The following is a 16,253-nucleotide window of genomic DNA, read 5'->3' as shown; positions in this document are numbered from 1 at the left end:
TGGGGGGCGGGGCTCTGCCCAGGTCCCGGGGCCTGTGTCAGTCACTGACAGTTAACAAAATGGGATGTGCTGAGGAGATGCACTGTCTCCACAGACACAGGACACTTAGGAGAATCTGGCCATGATGCAGTTTCAGCCAGTTCCCTCTTCCAAGTTAGGATTCATTTACCAACATTTAAGAGTAAAATCTACATTGAAAAATAGTAAGGTTTCAAGTAAATCAAGACTTTTTCACCAGGGCAGGCTGGGGAAATCTGGCATAAGAAGGCCTCCCCCAGCTCTCTCATGGTCAGCTAGACGCGGATCCATCCCACAGAGGTTAAGGAAGCCCCTAAAATAACAAACGATAATTTCTGGCTCAGATATTTGAGAAACACTTAACAGAGCTGGTGGCATATGAGGTGGGCCTTGTAAGGCGAGCAGTACACTTAGGAGAGAGAGGAAGAGAGGCAAGGAGCTCCAGCCATGTGAAATAAAGGATGAGCCCATGACACTTCAGAGCTGGAGTTCACTGCCTTCTATGGCACGGACTCCTTCCAAGAACCCGAGGGAAGCCGTGGAACCCGCACCAGAAACATGCATGTGTGTGTGTCCACTTGGCGGTTCTGGAGCGTATCCTTGGAGCCCAGAGAGGAGACCTTTCCCTTAGACGTCTCCCAGGAGCACAGGAGGCCCAGAGGGTCCCAGAAGTATAAACTGAGTAAGGACGAACGGGAGATGCGGCCACAGTGAACCAGGCTTTGTTCTCGAGCGAGGGCGGGCCCTCCCCCCAAGCACACCAGCGGGGAGGGAGAGCAGTACCCTGCTGGGAACACAACTCTGGGAGAAGACTGAGAAATGGGGTGGCGGGCAGGAGCCCGCGGCCTCGCCTAGTGGCAGTGCGCGCCCGGGCCTGGGGAGGCGCCCTCTGGAGACAGGCAGCGGAGCAGAAAGCTGGCACAGAGGGCAGAGTCCACAGAAATAAAAAACGGGGGTTCCCAAACCCACCATTTGACAAATGGGAAATCTGGTGGGCAGGAAGATGACACCTATTCTATTTGGCTAAGTGAGTCTGAGGTGTTCAGGCATCTCTCAAGTAGCTGAAGAAGGCTGTGGATCTTGAGGGAAAGGCTGGCTGCTGGCTGCATTTGCCACTGAGGTACCAGGTCAGATGTGCCAGGAGCCAAGGCCCAACACGCAGGGAGAAGGCCCACCGAAGGCAGCGCTCCTGCGTGCGGGACGACACACAGATGGGCACAAAGCAGCCTGGAAAGCTGGTACCTCTGAGCCCTTACAAACATCACCTGCAGAAAAGTGAGCGTGTGTCGGGGAAATGCACATAAATCAAAACCACGATGGGAGGCTACGTCAGTGCCGTTAGGATGGCTGTCATCATCTCCTGGACTCCAAGGAGCCACTGAGAAAACAAGTGTGGGTGCAGGTGCGGAGAAACTGGAACCTTGTGTGCTCCCTGTGGGAATGCGGAACGCGGCGGTCACTGTGGGACAGTATGGTGGGTCTTACGAAAATTCCACAGGGAACGGCCATTCGATACGACAACTCCACCTCTGGGTAGATACCGAAGAGAATCACAAACAGGGACGTGGACAGGTACTTGAACACATGTCCATAGTAGCATCACTCCCAACAGACAAAAGGTGGAAAGTCCATCAGCAGATGAATGGATAAATGTGGTCTACACACGTAATGGAACCCCACTCAGCCTTCAAAAGCAAGGAAACCCTGACACACGCCGCCGTATGGATGAACCCTGAAGACATGATGCTCAGTGAAATAAGCGAGTCAGAAAGGACAAACACTGGACGATTCCACGTCTATGAGGTAACCAGAGTCATCCAACTCACAGAAAAAAAAATAAAATGGTGGTTTCCAGGGACTGAGGGGGAGGGAGAAACAGGGAATTATTGTTTAATGGGTGGAGACACTGCTTGCAAAGACAAAAACGTTCTGGAGATGGATGGTGGTAAAGGGTGCACAACAATGTGACGGGCCACTGAACTAACTGTACACCCACACGTGGCAGATTTTATGTTACCTGCAACCTCCCAAGGATAAAACAAGACGAATGTGCAGCAATAGAGAAGAGTGGTCAAGTGGCTCACACAGTGAGCAGCAGAGCTGGAGCTCTGGCCAGATCCTACCAATCATGGTCAAAGCCATTAACCAGAAGGCAGACTGCATGTGCACTGAGTGTGGAAAGAATGTCAAAACATGTCTCAGCATTTTCCATCACATTCTGCATTCAGCGGCAGTGGCAGCGAGCATATCGTCTTCTTGTGTGAAACACAGCACGCTTACTATAGAGGTCAGCTGCCTAGGACATATAAACCCGATTACAAAACATCTCCCCCTCCTTCTGCTGGGTTTCGGAATCTGATGTCACAGATAAGTCTGCCCAGTCTCGGATCTGTTCTTAAACAACTCTTTCTCCCTCACACCAAGAGCCCACTTACAGGCCACACTATGTGGCTACTTCAGATACATTGCCGAGCCATAAGCATAAACATGGTAACACACCTGTTCTCCTGTTAGTCTTTTTTCCAAAAAGCGATGTCTAAGATGGAGATTTTTACATAAACACATGATAAATAGGTTCTCTGTACTGTTAACACCCTTCTTAGCCAGCTCGGAGACTAGGGCTTGGCAAGATTCTGATTGTTAGCAGGATGAGGAGACAGAAAAGGAAGAAACAAGAGTGTTGAGACTACTAATAATGTGAATTTTAGGAGAACAACAAAGATGATCATGAGCCCCTTTCTCCAGATTTTGCTCCATGGCATCTTTGAACTTGTACTAGCAAAATATAGGCCTGGCACCTGTCTGGCTGGGTAGGAGAGGGGAGTTCAAGATGATTCAGAAATTGTTTAGCAAGTAGCTGGAAATGAGGAAAACAGAGACTCTGCCATTACATATCCATGTTTTTGGAGGAATTAGTTACCAAAAAGCCACTTGCTGGCTCTTACTCCATTTATGATTCTTCAGCTAAAAGCAACTTGGGCCTTCGTCCATACGCCCTCCATGATACGTAGCAGGATAACGGTCACTATGGGTGTTCGACACCCACAGCTCTGGTGAGCTACTGTGCATATGGAGCACGAGAAAATGCAGTTCAGAAGAAAAGTCAGGCCCAACTGGGTAATTTTTCGTTCCTGCCACGAAGCCTGGACCCCTTGTGATTGTCTAAACTGCACCCAAGTTGTGTTCCCATCAGTCTGAAAACAGTTGTACATGTTCCCAGCAGAGAGGGAACTACCCTTTTGTTTTTGGCAGTGCCTCTCCTACTGTTTATATCGAAACATCCTAATAATGCAGCTTATGGTTACATCCAGCCTTCCCAGTCATTGCTTGTATTTACTTCCTCTTCAACTGTCTCAGAGATCCAGCCAGAGATACAAGGCTGAACAAAAGTAAGCAAAAGCCCACCATCCGGACGTGGAAGCCAACACTTGACTCCAAATCTTTTCAGGGAATTAGACTGCTACTGAGTAGACAGGCATACTTGCTGTCAGTCCTTAGCCTCCCTACGTCTTTCGTTTTGAGGCAGCAGTGGAAATGTCTTAGAGAGAACAAATTTCCAAAGGGTGCGTATTCCTCTGGAAAATGGCACTAGAGTTAAAGACTAAGTACTCCTTCTAAGCTTTAGCTAATGAGCTCATGCGGCCTGCCCGAACATCACAGGGAGGGGGCGTCCTCTTCCGCAAATATTGACTCAGTGCACACAAACTATGGCTGCAAATCTCTGAAGCATTCTCCTGACACTCTTACTTACTAGCTACAAAGTATGCTCTCGATAAACTATCGATAACATGAAGAGTCCTGCTATTATTAACCAGACAGTATTTTTTCCAGGCACTGAAAGTTATAAAAATTAGTAAAACAGAAAGCAGCCCTTGGACTAAAATCAGTTCATATTAGCAGTCATTCCAGGAGTCTGATGCCCTTCTTTCTGGTATGCTAGTTTTGCGTAACTTTCAGATACGTAGTGTCCTCTTATCTCAGGAAGGCTCTCCTTGAGTTAGCTACTGCACCACATTAGGTGACAACTCTACCATTCACCAACTTGTGAGTTCCATACAAGCTTTCTGAAGGATGCCGACCAAAACGGCCATGTTGCTACCAGAGGGATTCTGCCAACAATAAAATTCTCCCATATCCCATTCTGAGCATGTGATTCATGGGTACAGACTGCTTATCACAAGAGCCAGAAGCTATCTACATCAAGAGGAGGTGGTCACGGGAATGTCATATGGTGAGGAAGAGCAATGTGTATGTGTGTACTAGGCTGGAGGACGGATAGGTAAGTGACCAAGGAACACTATTAAGTTTATGCACTTTATTACTTATTTAGCAAAGAAATCAGAAAAGGGGCAAGATTTCAGGGATGCTGGAGGCTGATGGTGGGAAGCAAGAGCTGATCTCAGGAAAAAGACCAATGTATGCAGGGAAATCTTAAGGGAAGGCCTTGATACAGAAGAGCTACGATGAAACCAACTGGATAGAACTGAAGAAACCAACAGAGAGAATGCAGGAGACGAAAAAGCATGGGGCCCTAAACCCAGATGAAACTTCTGCTGCTAACCTAGTGACTTACGACAACGCCAGCAGGAGGGGCCGGAGTTCTAAATGCGGAATTCCACAGCTGCAGGCTCACCAGCCACATTGTGTGTTTATGGTCATATCTCTGTGTTCTTACATCAACCTTTCAGTACATTAACTACAGCTTACATTGTGGGATGTGTAGGAATCCTTACTTGCAAATCTTAGAAGATGGACTCATTTAATGAACAAACTTACTGAGCGTTTAATATGAATTAGGAATACTGTTTTGAGTGCTTATAGTGAACAGATGAAAAAACTGCAAATGCATTTGTATAAAAAAGTAAATTTCCACAGATAAATGTGGAGAACATACTTGTGATCACCTGAGAACTGAAGTGGCATATACACACAAATATAATAATTTTTTTAAAACACTGATTAAAAACACTGAAGCTGGGGGCACCTGACTGGCTCAGTCCAAGTTTGGCTCAGGTCATGATCTCACATTTTGTGAGTTCGAGCCCTGCATTAGGCTCTGTGCTGACAGTTCAGAGCCTGGGGCCTGCTTTGGATTCTGTGCCTCCCTCTCTCTCTGTCCCTCCCTTGCTCATACTCTCTCTCTCTCAAAAATGAGCAAACATTAAATAACAACTAAAAAAATACTGAAGCTCAAAATAAAATTGGAGAATACTTCTAAATGATTAAAAAAAAAAAAAAGAACTGTGGGGGGAAAAATCTGCTAAAAACTGTGTAACAGAATGAATTTATAGGAGGTCATAACAGTGTCCTCAGTGCTAGAAAGGCATTCCTGCTCTGGGAAAGAAGCAACTGAGTGAGATAGCTTCTGAGACAATTTCTAAGATGGAAAAAATATATCTGTATTTATAACTGAAAACCGATTCACATATTTGTGTAACAAAAGGAACTGGCTGACTGGAGGAGGAGGTCTTGGATAGCAAGAAAGAGCACCAGCTCTGAAGATCAGATCTGGGTTTGCATCCCATCACCTATCACATGCGCTGTGAGACCTTCAGAGAATTATGGACCATCCCCATCTGCTTTTCCATATGTGAAATCAGACAAACACTAGGAATGCAAAAATTAAATGGCTGGATCTCATATCCATCCACTTCTTCCCACTTCAGACCACAAAACCAAGCTGTCCTGCCTGGGCGACCATAATGGCAGCCTAAGTCATTCCCACACTGCCAGAGGGGACCTCTTCAAAACACAGTTTGAGAAGGGACCTAGCTGAACAATGCCAGCTCCTCCTCCTCATAGCTGTCAAGGTCGTGCCTTCCTGAGGTCCCCCTTACGACTCTTCTGATACCGTTTCTCTGCTTGTTCAGGGCACCCGACACACTGGCCCACCAATTCTTTCCTGAGGGCCTCAGGGCCTCTGCATCTACTGTTCGTTCTCTCTGGGAACACCGTCCCTTGGCATAGCCAGCATCTTTCTATCCTCTGGAGAGCAGTTTTTTAAACTTTTTTAAATGTTTATTTTTGAAAGAGAGAGAGTGAGCAGGGGAGGGGTAGAGAGAGAGGGAGATACAGAATCTGAAGCAAGCTCCAGGCTCCAAGCTGTCAGCCCAGAGCCTGACATGGAGCTCGAACTCAAAGATCGTGAGATCATGACCTGAGCCGAAGTCGGGCGCCTAACTGACTGAGCCAACCCAGGCGCCCCTGGAGATCACTTATTTTTTTATTTTTTTAATGTTTATTTATTTTTGAGAGACAGAGAGACAGAGCATGAGCAGGGAAAAGGCAGAGAGAGAAAGAGACACAGAATCGGAAGCAGGCTCCAGGCTCTGAGCTGTCAGCACAGAGCCCAATGCGGGGCTCGAACCCACGAACCACGAGTTCATGACCTGAGCCGAAGTCGGCCTTAATTGATGGAGCCACACAGGTGCCCCAAGAAGTTACAGCAGGAGTTCAGTTTTCTAAATGTCAGCACCCCAGAAACATCTTCTATGGAAAAAAGGGCTTCTCATTATTTCCTGTATAGCCCACTGCTTACTCCTGTCAAATCACTTATAATTTGTACTTTTTTCTCAATGTATCGCCTGCCTTGAAGCAATATGAGGATTTTAAAAAAATGTGTTGCCCTTGGACTTAGGGTCATTGCTGGCACTGAACGGGCCGTTAATACTGTTTTAATGTGTAGCTCTCAACGATGTCACCTTCTTCTGTCTCCAAAGCAAAGAAATTAATACACAACTTAGCCATCTTACTTCAAACACTAGTTTTAGGACTCCTTGTGTTTACTTATTTGTAATAAATGTTTATTTTCTGAGACGTGAAGTCTTCTCCAGTAAAACTCTTTCGTTATATAGTCAGCAGCATGGTACAGAAAAAAATGAATACAAACAGATTTGTCTAAAAAATCTAATTATGTCCTTTATTACCTATGGCCTTGTGGGAAAAAAAAAAAAATCACACCTTTGTCACTCAAGTACTTCATGCTCCTCACTATGGCTCAAGAGAACCCTCAATCTGAATGAGGGGAATTGCGGGTGGAGATAGTGGCTGCCTGAGCATAAGTCTCACGTGAAATAACGTACACAGAAGTGTTTTATTACGGCATCTCTGAGGCCAACAAGCTTTCATGCCCAGTGAGAGCGTATAGTCCTACACGTTAGCTTGCTTTAAATGTACGATGTTTCCTGTGACGCCTACACTGAGATTTTCTAGGCTCCCTCCCTCTTTTCCTACTTTCTTTTCCCCCCAGACAGGTAAAATCAAGAGTCAAGCATACAAAGGTCCTAAAACACAGGCTCTCATACATATATTAGAGGAAGACAAAAATCTTAAACCACCACGGTGCTTTCATAGAGGTAATCACAGTTCAGAGAAACTGAAATTGACAGTATCTTGGAACCAGTTCAAAATGCCAAGTTCCCAACAGCGCTCAGTCTAGGCCGAGCAAGTCGGACAGCTACCTGACAGCAATCAGGAGGGACAGTGACACCACTCTACCACAAATCACAACTACATGGCCCCTCGTCGATTTCATGGGCTTTGGTGTCTAGCCTTCTAAACCCACTGCTTGGTCTCAATGGACCAATGGAAAAAAAAAATTAGGAAGTCTCAAGTAATAAACTGAATTGACAAATCGGCAACACAGTTCCAAAACGTCCTTGGCCAAGGAAATTCACCGCCTCTGTGCCTGCATTCTGCCAGCTCTATACAGCCACATGCTCAGGTACTGAGACTCTGGCATCTGTGAAGCCCCTGGCCGGCTTCCAATTTCCCCTGCCTTTGCCAGAAAACCGCTTAACTTCCAAAAAGTGCTCCTTGAGTCGTCCAACATTCCCAGATTCCCATCTTATGGCTGGGGGAGTCCTTACTAATTTTAGATGCAAGGACGCCTTCTGTGAGCAATTAGCTCTTCAGAATCTCCGCCCCCATCCTGCTTTGACGCCCAACGTCACTGACACGGAAAAAAAAACAAATACAGCCATTAAGAGAGTCAGTGAAAAAAGCAGTCAAATCAAGCCAGAAGCACCACTCTGAAACTTTAAGAAACAGGTTGGAAGAAATTTCCAAAGGAAGTAAGTATCTATCTTGTCCCAAAAAATTGCGAGAGACAGTAGAGTAACAGATGGGAAAGACTCAGAGGAGAGGAAGAAACGAAGCAGCAGAAAAGGACAGAGAGCGACATGCAGACGGATGGCGTTGGAACGGTGGGGGGAATCACAGGGAAAGAGACAGACACACAGATATCTCAGGAAAGAGCAACTCTGAAGGTGAATTTCTTCCTCTGTGATTTTCAAGAGTCTGATTCCCTGCAGCTTAAGAATGCATTTTAAAGCAAGCAAAATGACGTTTCAAAAGTGGTTCGATGGATCCTTAAGCCCCTCCCAGTCTCTGTCTTCCAAGAACCTTAAAATCAACAACCTCACCCCTCCACCCCCTGCTTTCCACACAACCTTCTCCACCTTTCTCCCAGTACAGGGCAGGGCAGCTGGGGACTCAGCTGCCGGGCTCACAGACATGAAGGAGCCTGGGAGCTTTGCAATGTCTGCAGCTTGTCCCCTTACCTTCAGCAGCACCACGTCCACAGTCCGGTCCACCTTGGAGATGTCACACATGCTGTAGCGCCTCTTATGCCGTTCATACATTTTTGTCCAAATGCAGAGGACAGGAAATAAAATGCAGGAGACGTACCCACTGTTAACCTGGGGGATGGACCAGTGCACTCCCCCAAGTCCAGAGTTCCAAATTTCTCACGCTGAGCTGGAGATCTGTGCCTTCCAGACTCCTCTCTCTATAAAACCCTCGAAGGGTCAAAAAAAAGATTTAAAAAGAAACCAAACAGAATCCGACTCCTTGAACTGATGGAGGACTTTCTGTCAACTTCAGAGCGCTGGGATGATAAATTTATAACTCACGATATAAACAAGTGCCTCCTGATGCCGCGCTTTATGCAGATCTTGAGTGAAAGACAAGCACACAGCGTTCCCATCACTGGCGGTCACTCCGGCAGGAAAGTTAAGGATGAACCGGCTAAGCATAACGGCTGACACACGTGGGGGAAAAACCCAAAGCAGGCAATAAAAATCCAGTATATACTTTGTCAGGAAAAGAGAAAGAGAGGAAAAGGGAAGACAACTCTACTTCAAAGGGATGCCATGAAAACATTCTCATTCTCTCATTAGCTTCTGTTCTTAAGGTTAAAAAAAAAAAAAAAAAAAAAAAAAAAAAGAAAAGAAATTTGTCCTTTAAGGGGGAAAAAAAATAGAGGCTTGGAGATTCTGTTCAGAGTCGAGTCTTTGGCCAGCCTGTTGCTCACCAGGCAGCAGGGCTTGGTTCTGATTTCAGTTGAAAATATCTACTGACAGCAGAGAAGAAGGAAAAAAAGAAAGACCACTCCTCCCCTACTCCCGCCTCCCTTCTGGGCGCTGGCCTCCCCACCCCAGCCCCCCACCCCCACCCTCAGGAACGTCACTACTTGCCCTTTCAGCTCTGCAACCAGCAGCCTTGGAGGTTTGAAAACCTAATTGCAGTGGTGGGAACATGATTCATCCACAGACGAAGAAGAGAAAAACAAGGCTTCCTTTTCCAACCCACTTCCTGCTCCTCCCGCTCCTCCTCCTCCTCCTCCTCACTCCGTCCCCTATGAAAAAGGCTCTGTCAGGCACAGCAAGATGCACCTCGACTGCTCTCATGTCAGAGCCGGATGATAATGGAGGGGGGAGGAGGTCACCCTAACCACCACAGGCGAGGACAACACACTCCTCTATTCCACGAAGGACGGCGCACTGAAACTGCCCAGGGCGCGCACTGCAGCTCCCTGCCAGATGCAGACCAGTGATTTCATAGGAGAAAAATGTCAGCCGAGGATCTCAGGGCTGTGTCTCTAGGATCCAGAAGTGGCTACAAAAGTGCCTGATGGGGTTTAAAAAGCAAGAGTTCAGTCTTTTGCTTTTCTGCAGGGGAGATGCGGGTGGGAAGGATGTGCGAGACGGAAGGGCCTTAAAGAAAATTAAGCAGAGAAGGAGCAGAGTGAACAGGTACTTTCTCTGTGCGAGGAGGGTCAGTTTGGCTGGACTTGGTCCCCTTCAGTGCTCCCACGCACTCTCGCTGAGCCTGCGTGTGGCTCTGTCACTTCACCTGCCTGTTTTCTTACTGAGGCCACCCCCACCCCGTGCAACAACCTGGGTGGGGGTCAGGCCTACTCCAGAGCTCTTCCTGACTTCAGACCTCTCTCACTTGGTTAGTGAATGATGTGGGAGGGAAAAAAAGAGGAAGTGAAGGAAGCAAAATGGGGAAAAGAGTGGGGAAAAGGGCAAGGGTAAGAAGATCTCCTTGTAAGAGCGATAGGCTGCCTCCATTTTCCTCAAAGGACAGGGGGAGTCGTAACCAGACCCGGAGAGTGTGAATGAGGGGGTTCTGATACCACGAGGGGAAAGGAAGAAGAGAGATTTAGTACTTAAATTTCTGTCAGTGTTGCAAACAGAGTTTGGTGACAAGGTGTTTCAGGAGTTACAAAGGGGGTGTAGACGGTCTAACGAGTCACCACTTCCCCAGGCCAGGCGGTCTAGCTGCTCACCAGCCCGAAGCAGGGAAACGCAGCAAACCCCACGAGAAAGCGAATGTTTTCCTCGCCTGTCACTGCACTGCAGCCCCAACCGTGACCAACCAGAGCCGGGCCCTCGCCCCTCAGGGCGTCACCCAAGGCGCGCAGCTGGACGGCCTCCCCTTCCCCACATGTCCCCAGTGAGCCGGGAGTTCTGTGATGTCACCAACAAGATAATTGAAACAGAGGCTGCTTTTCAGGACAGTAAGGGTGCACAGCAGTAGAAACGAGAGCTTACAAAGTTCCAACTCAAGTTCTTGCTCAGTCAGACTCACCCAAAGAGCTTTCTTTTCTTTAAAAAAAATTTTTTTTTTTTAATATTTATTTTTATTTTTGAGAGACAGAGAGAGACCGAGTGTGAGCAAGGGAGGGGCAGAGACAAAGGGAGACAGAATCCAAAGCAGGCTTCAGGCTCTGAGCTGTGAGCACAGAGCCCGACGCGGGGCTCAAACTCAAACCGTGAGATCGTGACCTGAGCTGAAGTCAGACGCTTACCTGACTGAGCCACCCACCCCCAGGCGTCCCCCGAAGGGCTTTCTTTACAAATACTTTGATCCTCTGGAGCAGAGCACGAATTGGAGGGCCCTTCAGGCTGCCAGGTATGGGAAAGCTGCTAGTTTATCACCTTTTCTGGGTGATCTTTCGTCAAGCTGGAATTGAGAACTCTCCCTCCTCCCCATCTGATCACAGCGCGGGCTCCCTTCTGTCCTCCACATGGTTTAGTCCTCCTGCCACTCCCTTCTGTTTTAATTACAATCTAATGTTTCCTGCTTCCAAGGTTCCCAGGCATCTCTCAAGGGATCAGAGAGGCTTTAGTCACCATACAGCCTTCCTCCTCCCAACGTCGGCTAACCACTGACTGAAATGGAGATCATCTCTATTGCTTTAATGGACATTTTGTGCCTCACAGGGAGGCAAACAAATAACCAGGTCTCTGTCCTCAACAAGTGTATCTAATTAGAGAGAAACCCGTTTCAGAATAACGTACTTGTCTGAAAGGTTTGAGACCTACAGATTAAACTATTTGATTTCCGACCATCTGCGGCCTTTGTGCCACAGACTGCAAACTTAAGCTTCCTACCCCATCTGCACATATGAACCCCCCACAAAGATCTAGAATCTTCCTTATGTACTCTGTTCCTTCTTGTAGAACAAATGCTCTGGGTGGGGGAAAAAAGGTCTGCTTTGCATCCCCCCCGGATCTGTTCGGCACTTTCCACAGAACACTGTCTGCGGTCCTGGGCTCGGGCTGCTGCTGTGACAATTCCAAGTTTCTATCAAAAACATGTGGAACCACTGAGCAGTTATTCTGTTAGGATTTTGAAACACAGCAACCAATCATTTTATATCCAAACCAGACCTGAGAGCTATGAATTTTTGTTTTGAGAAAATTTCCCCTTTCAATTTTGGGGACTTGTAGTAAAATATGTTTATTATTCACAGCCTCTTGCAATTGTAGTTATTTACAAGGTTAACTGTACCTCCCTTCGCTCTGTGTCCTCCGTCCCACTCTCCATCCACTAACGGGGTCCCAAAGTCTTCAACAGATGCAGCCACCGCTTTTACTCTGTTCATACCACAGGCCCACCATATGTTCTTAGAGATTCCAGAAAAGGAAGTAGAAAAATATTTTACGCATCTTAATTCGACCACAGCATTTCTGTTCGCGAATTAAATTTTCTCTTGATTTATTTAATTACAAGATCTAACAACTTACCCAAATTATTTAAGCAATTCTTCTGGGTCAACTCTATTTGGCTCCTTTTGTTTAGTTAGGGCAGAACCCAGTCTCAAGTCCCCACAGTCAAGTTTCTGAATTAGGACACCACCTAGTGGGTATGCTAAAGTTCCAAATAGAACACCAAAGGCCAGTAAGCACTGCAGGGAGGGGGAGGGGGAGCCCACTGCTAAGTAGTTTTCCTGTACCCCCAAAGGGAACAGCAGCAGCATGTGACTGGGCATGCTAACTAACCCCCCAACGATGGAATCCATCATTAGGATTCTCTGCAGGGAACACAAGGAACCAGAGTGACACCCAAGGGCTCCTTCTATTCCTAGGTATGCCATGGTCTCAGTGAGCGACGTGGTGTAATTAGGTGGACTCTCTGGACCTAGGTTTCCAGAGCTGAAAAACAATAGGGGTTGGACACTATCTCAGGTTCCCTCTTGATCAGATATGGTCAGTCTGAGACTAAGAAATCTTTATCACCTGCCACATAGCTCATAGGATGTGGGCAGATTCAGAGGGAAAAGGGAATTGAGAAATTCTCTCAAAATCTGTTGTAGAAAACACGTAGTGAGTTTTTGCATCATTATATTTTCCTCCTCCCCTTTCACATGAAATCAGAAGGAAGGAAAGGTCTACCACAGTTAATTTTCATTTATCTGTGATCTCATCAACTTAAAAATAGTGAGTCATCCAGAGTTACACGTTTGATGGTGGCAAAACTGACTAGAATACAGAAAAAACACTTCACATCCACTTGGACAATTCGAGTCTGCTTGGAATAAGAGACTATTTCACGCATGACGGTTGCTTGATAGAGATGAGAAAGGAGGAAATTAATTACAATGGTTGCAAAGTCACTGTTTCCATTTGGGATTTCCTTTTTAATGTCAACTTAGGTGTCTGAGCACTACAGGTCCAGGAGGGGAGGCCTACCACCGCCCACCCCTCCCCAGCAGCACTTCTCTGACTCACAGATTTAGAGGTTCCAAGAAGGTGAAAAAAGCAAAGGGGAAGGCCTTGGCCCTGCAATCAACCAGCAGTTCTTGTTAACATAGCGTGGGTGGTGGCAAAGCAGCGCCTTCTTCGCTTTAACCCCTTCTTGCCTTTGCAAGAAGAAACCTGAAGACCATTTAGCTGGGCAGCAGTCAATTATGTGACCACAGTAACAATGGCAAAAAGAAATTAAGATGGAAGAATATAACAAAAACAATAAAGCCTTTAAAATGTCTTTTTCTTAAAAAGATTTATTATTATTTTTTTTAGGGACAGAGAGCATGAGCAGGGGCAAGGCAGAGGGACACAGAGAGAGAATCTCAAGCAGGCTCCACACTCAGTGCAGAGCCCGACACGGGGCTCGATCTCACCACCTCAAGATCATGATCTGAGCCGACATCAAGAGTTGGGTGCTCAACTGACTGAGCCACCCGGGTGCCCCTAAAAACGTCTCTTCACAAACTTTTGCTCCTCCCGGGAAAGAAGTCTCATGGAACATGTCCACAAATGTTAAATTTGAAAACTGCCAAAGCTTGGTGAAATAAGAGGAGGGGGCAGGCGGAGAAAGGAGGGGGCAGATTCACAATGTCGGGTGCAAACGTGGTGATAGGACAGTTTCTTCTATGGTGAGATTCATTAACATGTCCTGAGTACTTCCTGTCTGCCAGGTGCTTCCACACATATGACCTCATTTATTCCTCATCAAGAGCTCTAAGGTCACTGCCTGCTTGTGAGGAAGACCCACACTCAGTGGTTCAGTCAGTAGTGAAAGGTCACACAGCTAAGAAAATGAGTTTCCATCGAACTTCATTCTGTGAATCTTCTTTCTTTCCATTATACACCTTATTCTGCCTTGAGTAACCCCCCCAAAGCTAAAGAAATGAAACTACCGTTGAGAAAATGGAAGATAAAGAATTGAGGGAAGAAAACTTAGAACTCCTTGCTCGTACCAGTAGCTCAGGCTTGACTCTACACAAATGCCAAAGGTTAGAAAACATTTTTCCTCTTTGAATAAAAATGACAAACGGATCCTAATTTTAGAAAGTTCAAGTAGAGTGTATCATTACACTGAACAGATTCAAGTTCTTTGTTGACATTTTCATCCCGAATGTTCCCCTTTTTTAGCCGCTCCTGGCTCTCCATCGTAACACAAAACTCAGGACGAACACACCCAACACAGAGACTGAAAGATTTCTGGATTCAGACAACTAACTGCCTGCCAGGCCTTCTCTAGAACACACGGGTCTACAACTCCTAGCTCCTCTTTGGAACAAATGTTAGCTCTTTCTTATAGCAGCACTTCAAGTACGTGAAGACACGCACCACAACTCACTGCCCTCTTCACGGCTTTTCTCCAGGACTACGATTCCCACGGCCGCTCCTCATGCCAACAGGGAACCCAACGCAGGGCTCTCTGTGCTTCTGCTGACTATGAGCCCAGGACGATCAAGATCAAACTTAACCCGAGTACCACCCCAAGTAGGAAGATACAAGCCTCTGATGAAATAGGCTCACTTCCCATATATATATATATTTTTTTGGTTTGACTCAAATCAGGTCTTCTCCATACCATATACTTGTGATTTTATTTAAAGACCCACCTCACATCTTCCCTTTTTATTTACTTAAAAAAATTTTTTTTTTAAATTTATTTCTAGGAGAGAGAGAGAGAGACAGCGTGAGCAGGGGAGGGTCAGAGAGAGAGAAGGAGTCACAGACTGAAACAGGCTCCAGGCTCTGAGCTGGCAGTCAGCACAGAGCCCGATGCGGGGCTCGAACCCACGAACCGCGAGATCATGACCTAAGCGAAAGTTGGATGCTTAACCAACTAAGCCACCCAGGTGCCCCTCACATCTTCCCCTTTTATATTCTCACTGAAACAACTGTTTTAGCCTAAAACCAGCATCTTGAATCTAGGTTCTGTCACTGAAATAACAGCTGTCCCTCCAAACTCTGTGTCATCTGTAGGCCTGAACAGCAGCAAGGCTAACAATGGAGACCCAGAGACATCTCACTAAAGGTCCCCCTCCCCCTGCTCCAGAAGGACATCAATGCAAAGAGCGCTCTTGATATAAAGTGCTGTTCCATCAGCTACAAAGCCAATGGAACCTCGAGTCCCATTTCTTCATCTTCTTTACTATATGGAACAGTCTGTAGGATTTCGTGCTGAAACTAGCACACCAGATTTTTGGGACCCTCCTGTTCTACCTGTTAGCGACCCTCTTAAAAGGAGAAATGAGATACCACCTATGCAGTATGCTGTTGGATGATGTCTCTGTGCAGTCACGCACTTTATTTGCAACCAGACGCCAAAGATGGTTGTATCTGATCAACTATAAATCATACTATTCTTTCTTTCTTTCTTTTTTAAAGTAGGCTTCCCAACCCTGAGATCAAGACCTGAGCTGATCTTGAGAGTTAGATGCTTAACCAACTGAGCCACTCAGGCACCCCATAATCCATTATAATTTCTGAATCTTCTAGCAACATTTATTTTTAGCATGATCATTATAAATGCATCAAATAACACTGGATAGCACTGACAAAATTAAACAAAAGCTACTCTAATTTCTTCCTCATAATGGTACAATGTAAGAACTTTTCACATTTAGACATCTTACCAACTTCATAATCCTATAATTGCAAACTTTTAGTTAAGTAACTATCAGTAATAGTACCTCTTTCCCCTCCCAAAGCATTAATAATAAAAAGGATCTGCTCCCTCCACATTTTCTTATTCTTCAACACACCAACTACACTATGGATACTAAAATGTATCTATTTCTCTCCACTAAAAATAGTCTGTACATACATTTATAACTGCAAAAAGCCTGAGGTTCAGGCTAAACTTCTGGTCCTAACTTCTATTTCAAATGGTAACCTAGGCCTTGAAAAATATTTTTGTAGTTATCA

The 16,253-nt window shown here is 46.0% G+C and overlaps 1 protein-coding gene across 9 annotated transcripts in view; it reads right to left on the bottom strand.

Moving 5' to 3' along the window:
* Window positions 1–16,253, bottom strand: part of AKAP13 (A-kinase anchoring protein 13) — a 321,162-nt gene that overhangs the window by 102,132 nt on the left and 202,777 nt on the right. Inside the window, exon 1 of one of the 9 annotated variants that reach the window (XM_039245774.1) lies at window positions 8,580–9,192. The exons of the other annotated variants lie outside the window; for them this stretch is intronic. Within the exon in view, the coding sequence (XP_039101705.1) occupies window positions 8,580–8,660 (81 nt within the window). The 5' untranslated portion in view covers window positions 8,661–9,192. Of the gene's footprint in view, window positions 1–8,579; window positions 9,193–16,253 lie in introns of those variants that run through there. 9 annotated transcript variants of the gene reach the window in all.

This window comes from Hyaena hyaena, unplaced genomic scaffold (genome assembly GCF_003009895.1).
Source record: "Hyaena hyaena isolate Hyena2069 unplaced genomic scaffold, ASM300989v1 scaffold_266, whole genome shotgun sequence".
Classification (NCBI taxonomy): domain Eukaryota; kingdom Metazoa; phylum Chordata; class Mammalia; order Carnivora; family Hyaenidae; genus Hyaena; species Hyaena hyaena.
This window is presented reverse-complemented; position numbering and strand designations above follow the sequence as displayed.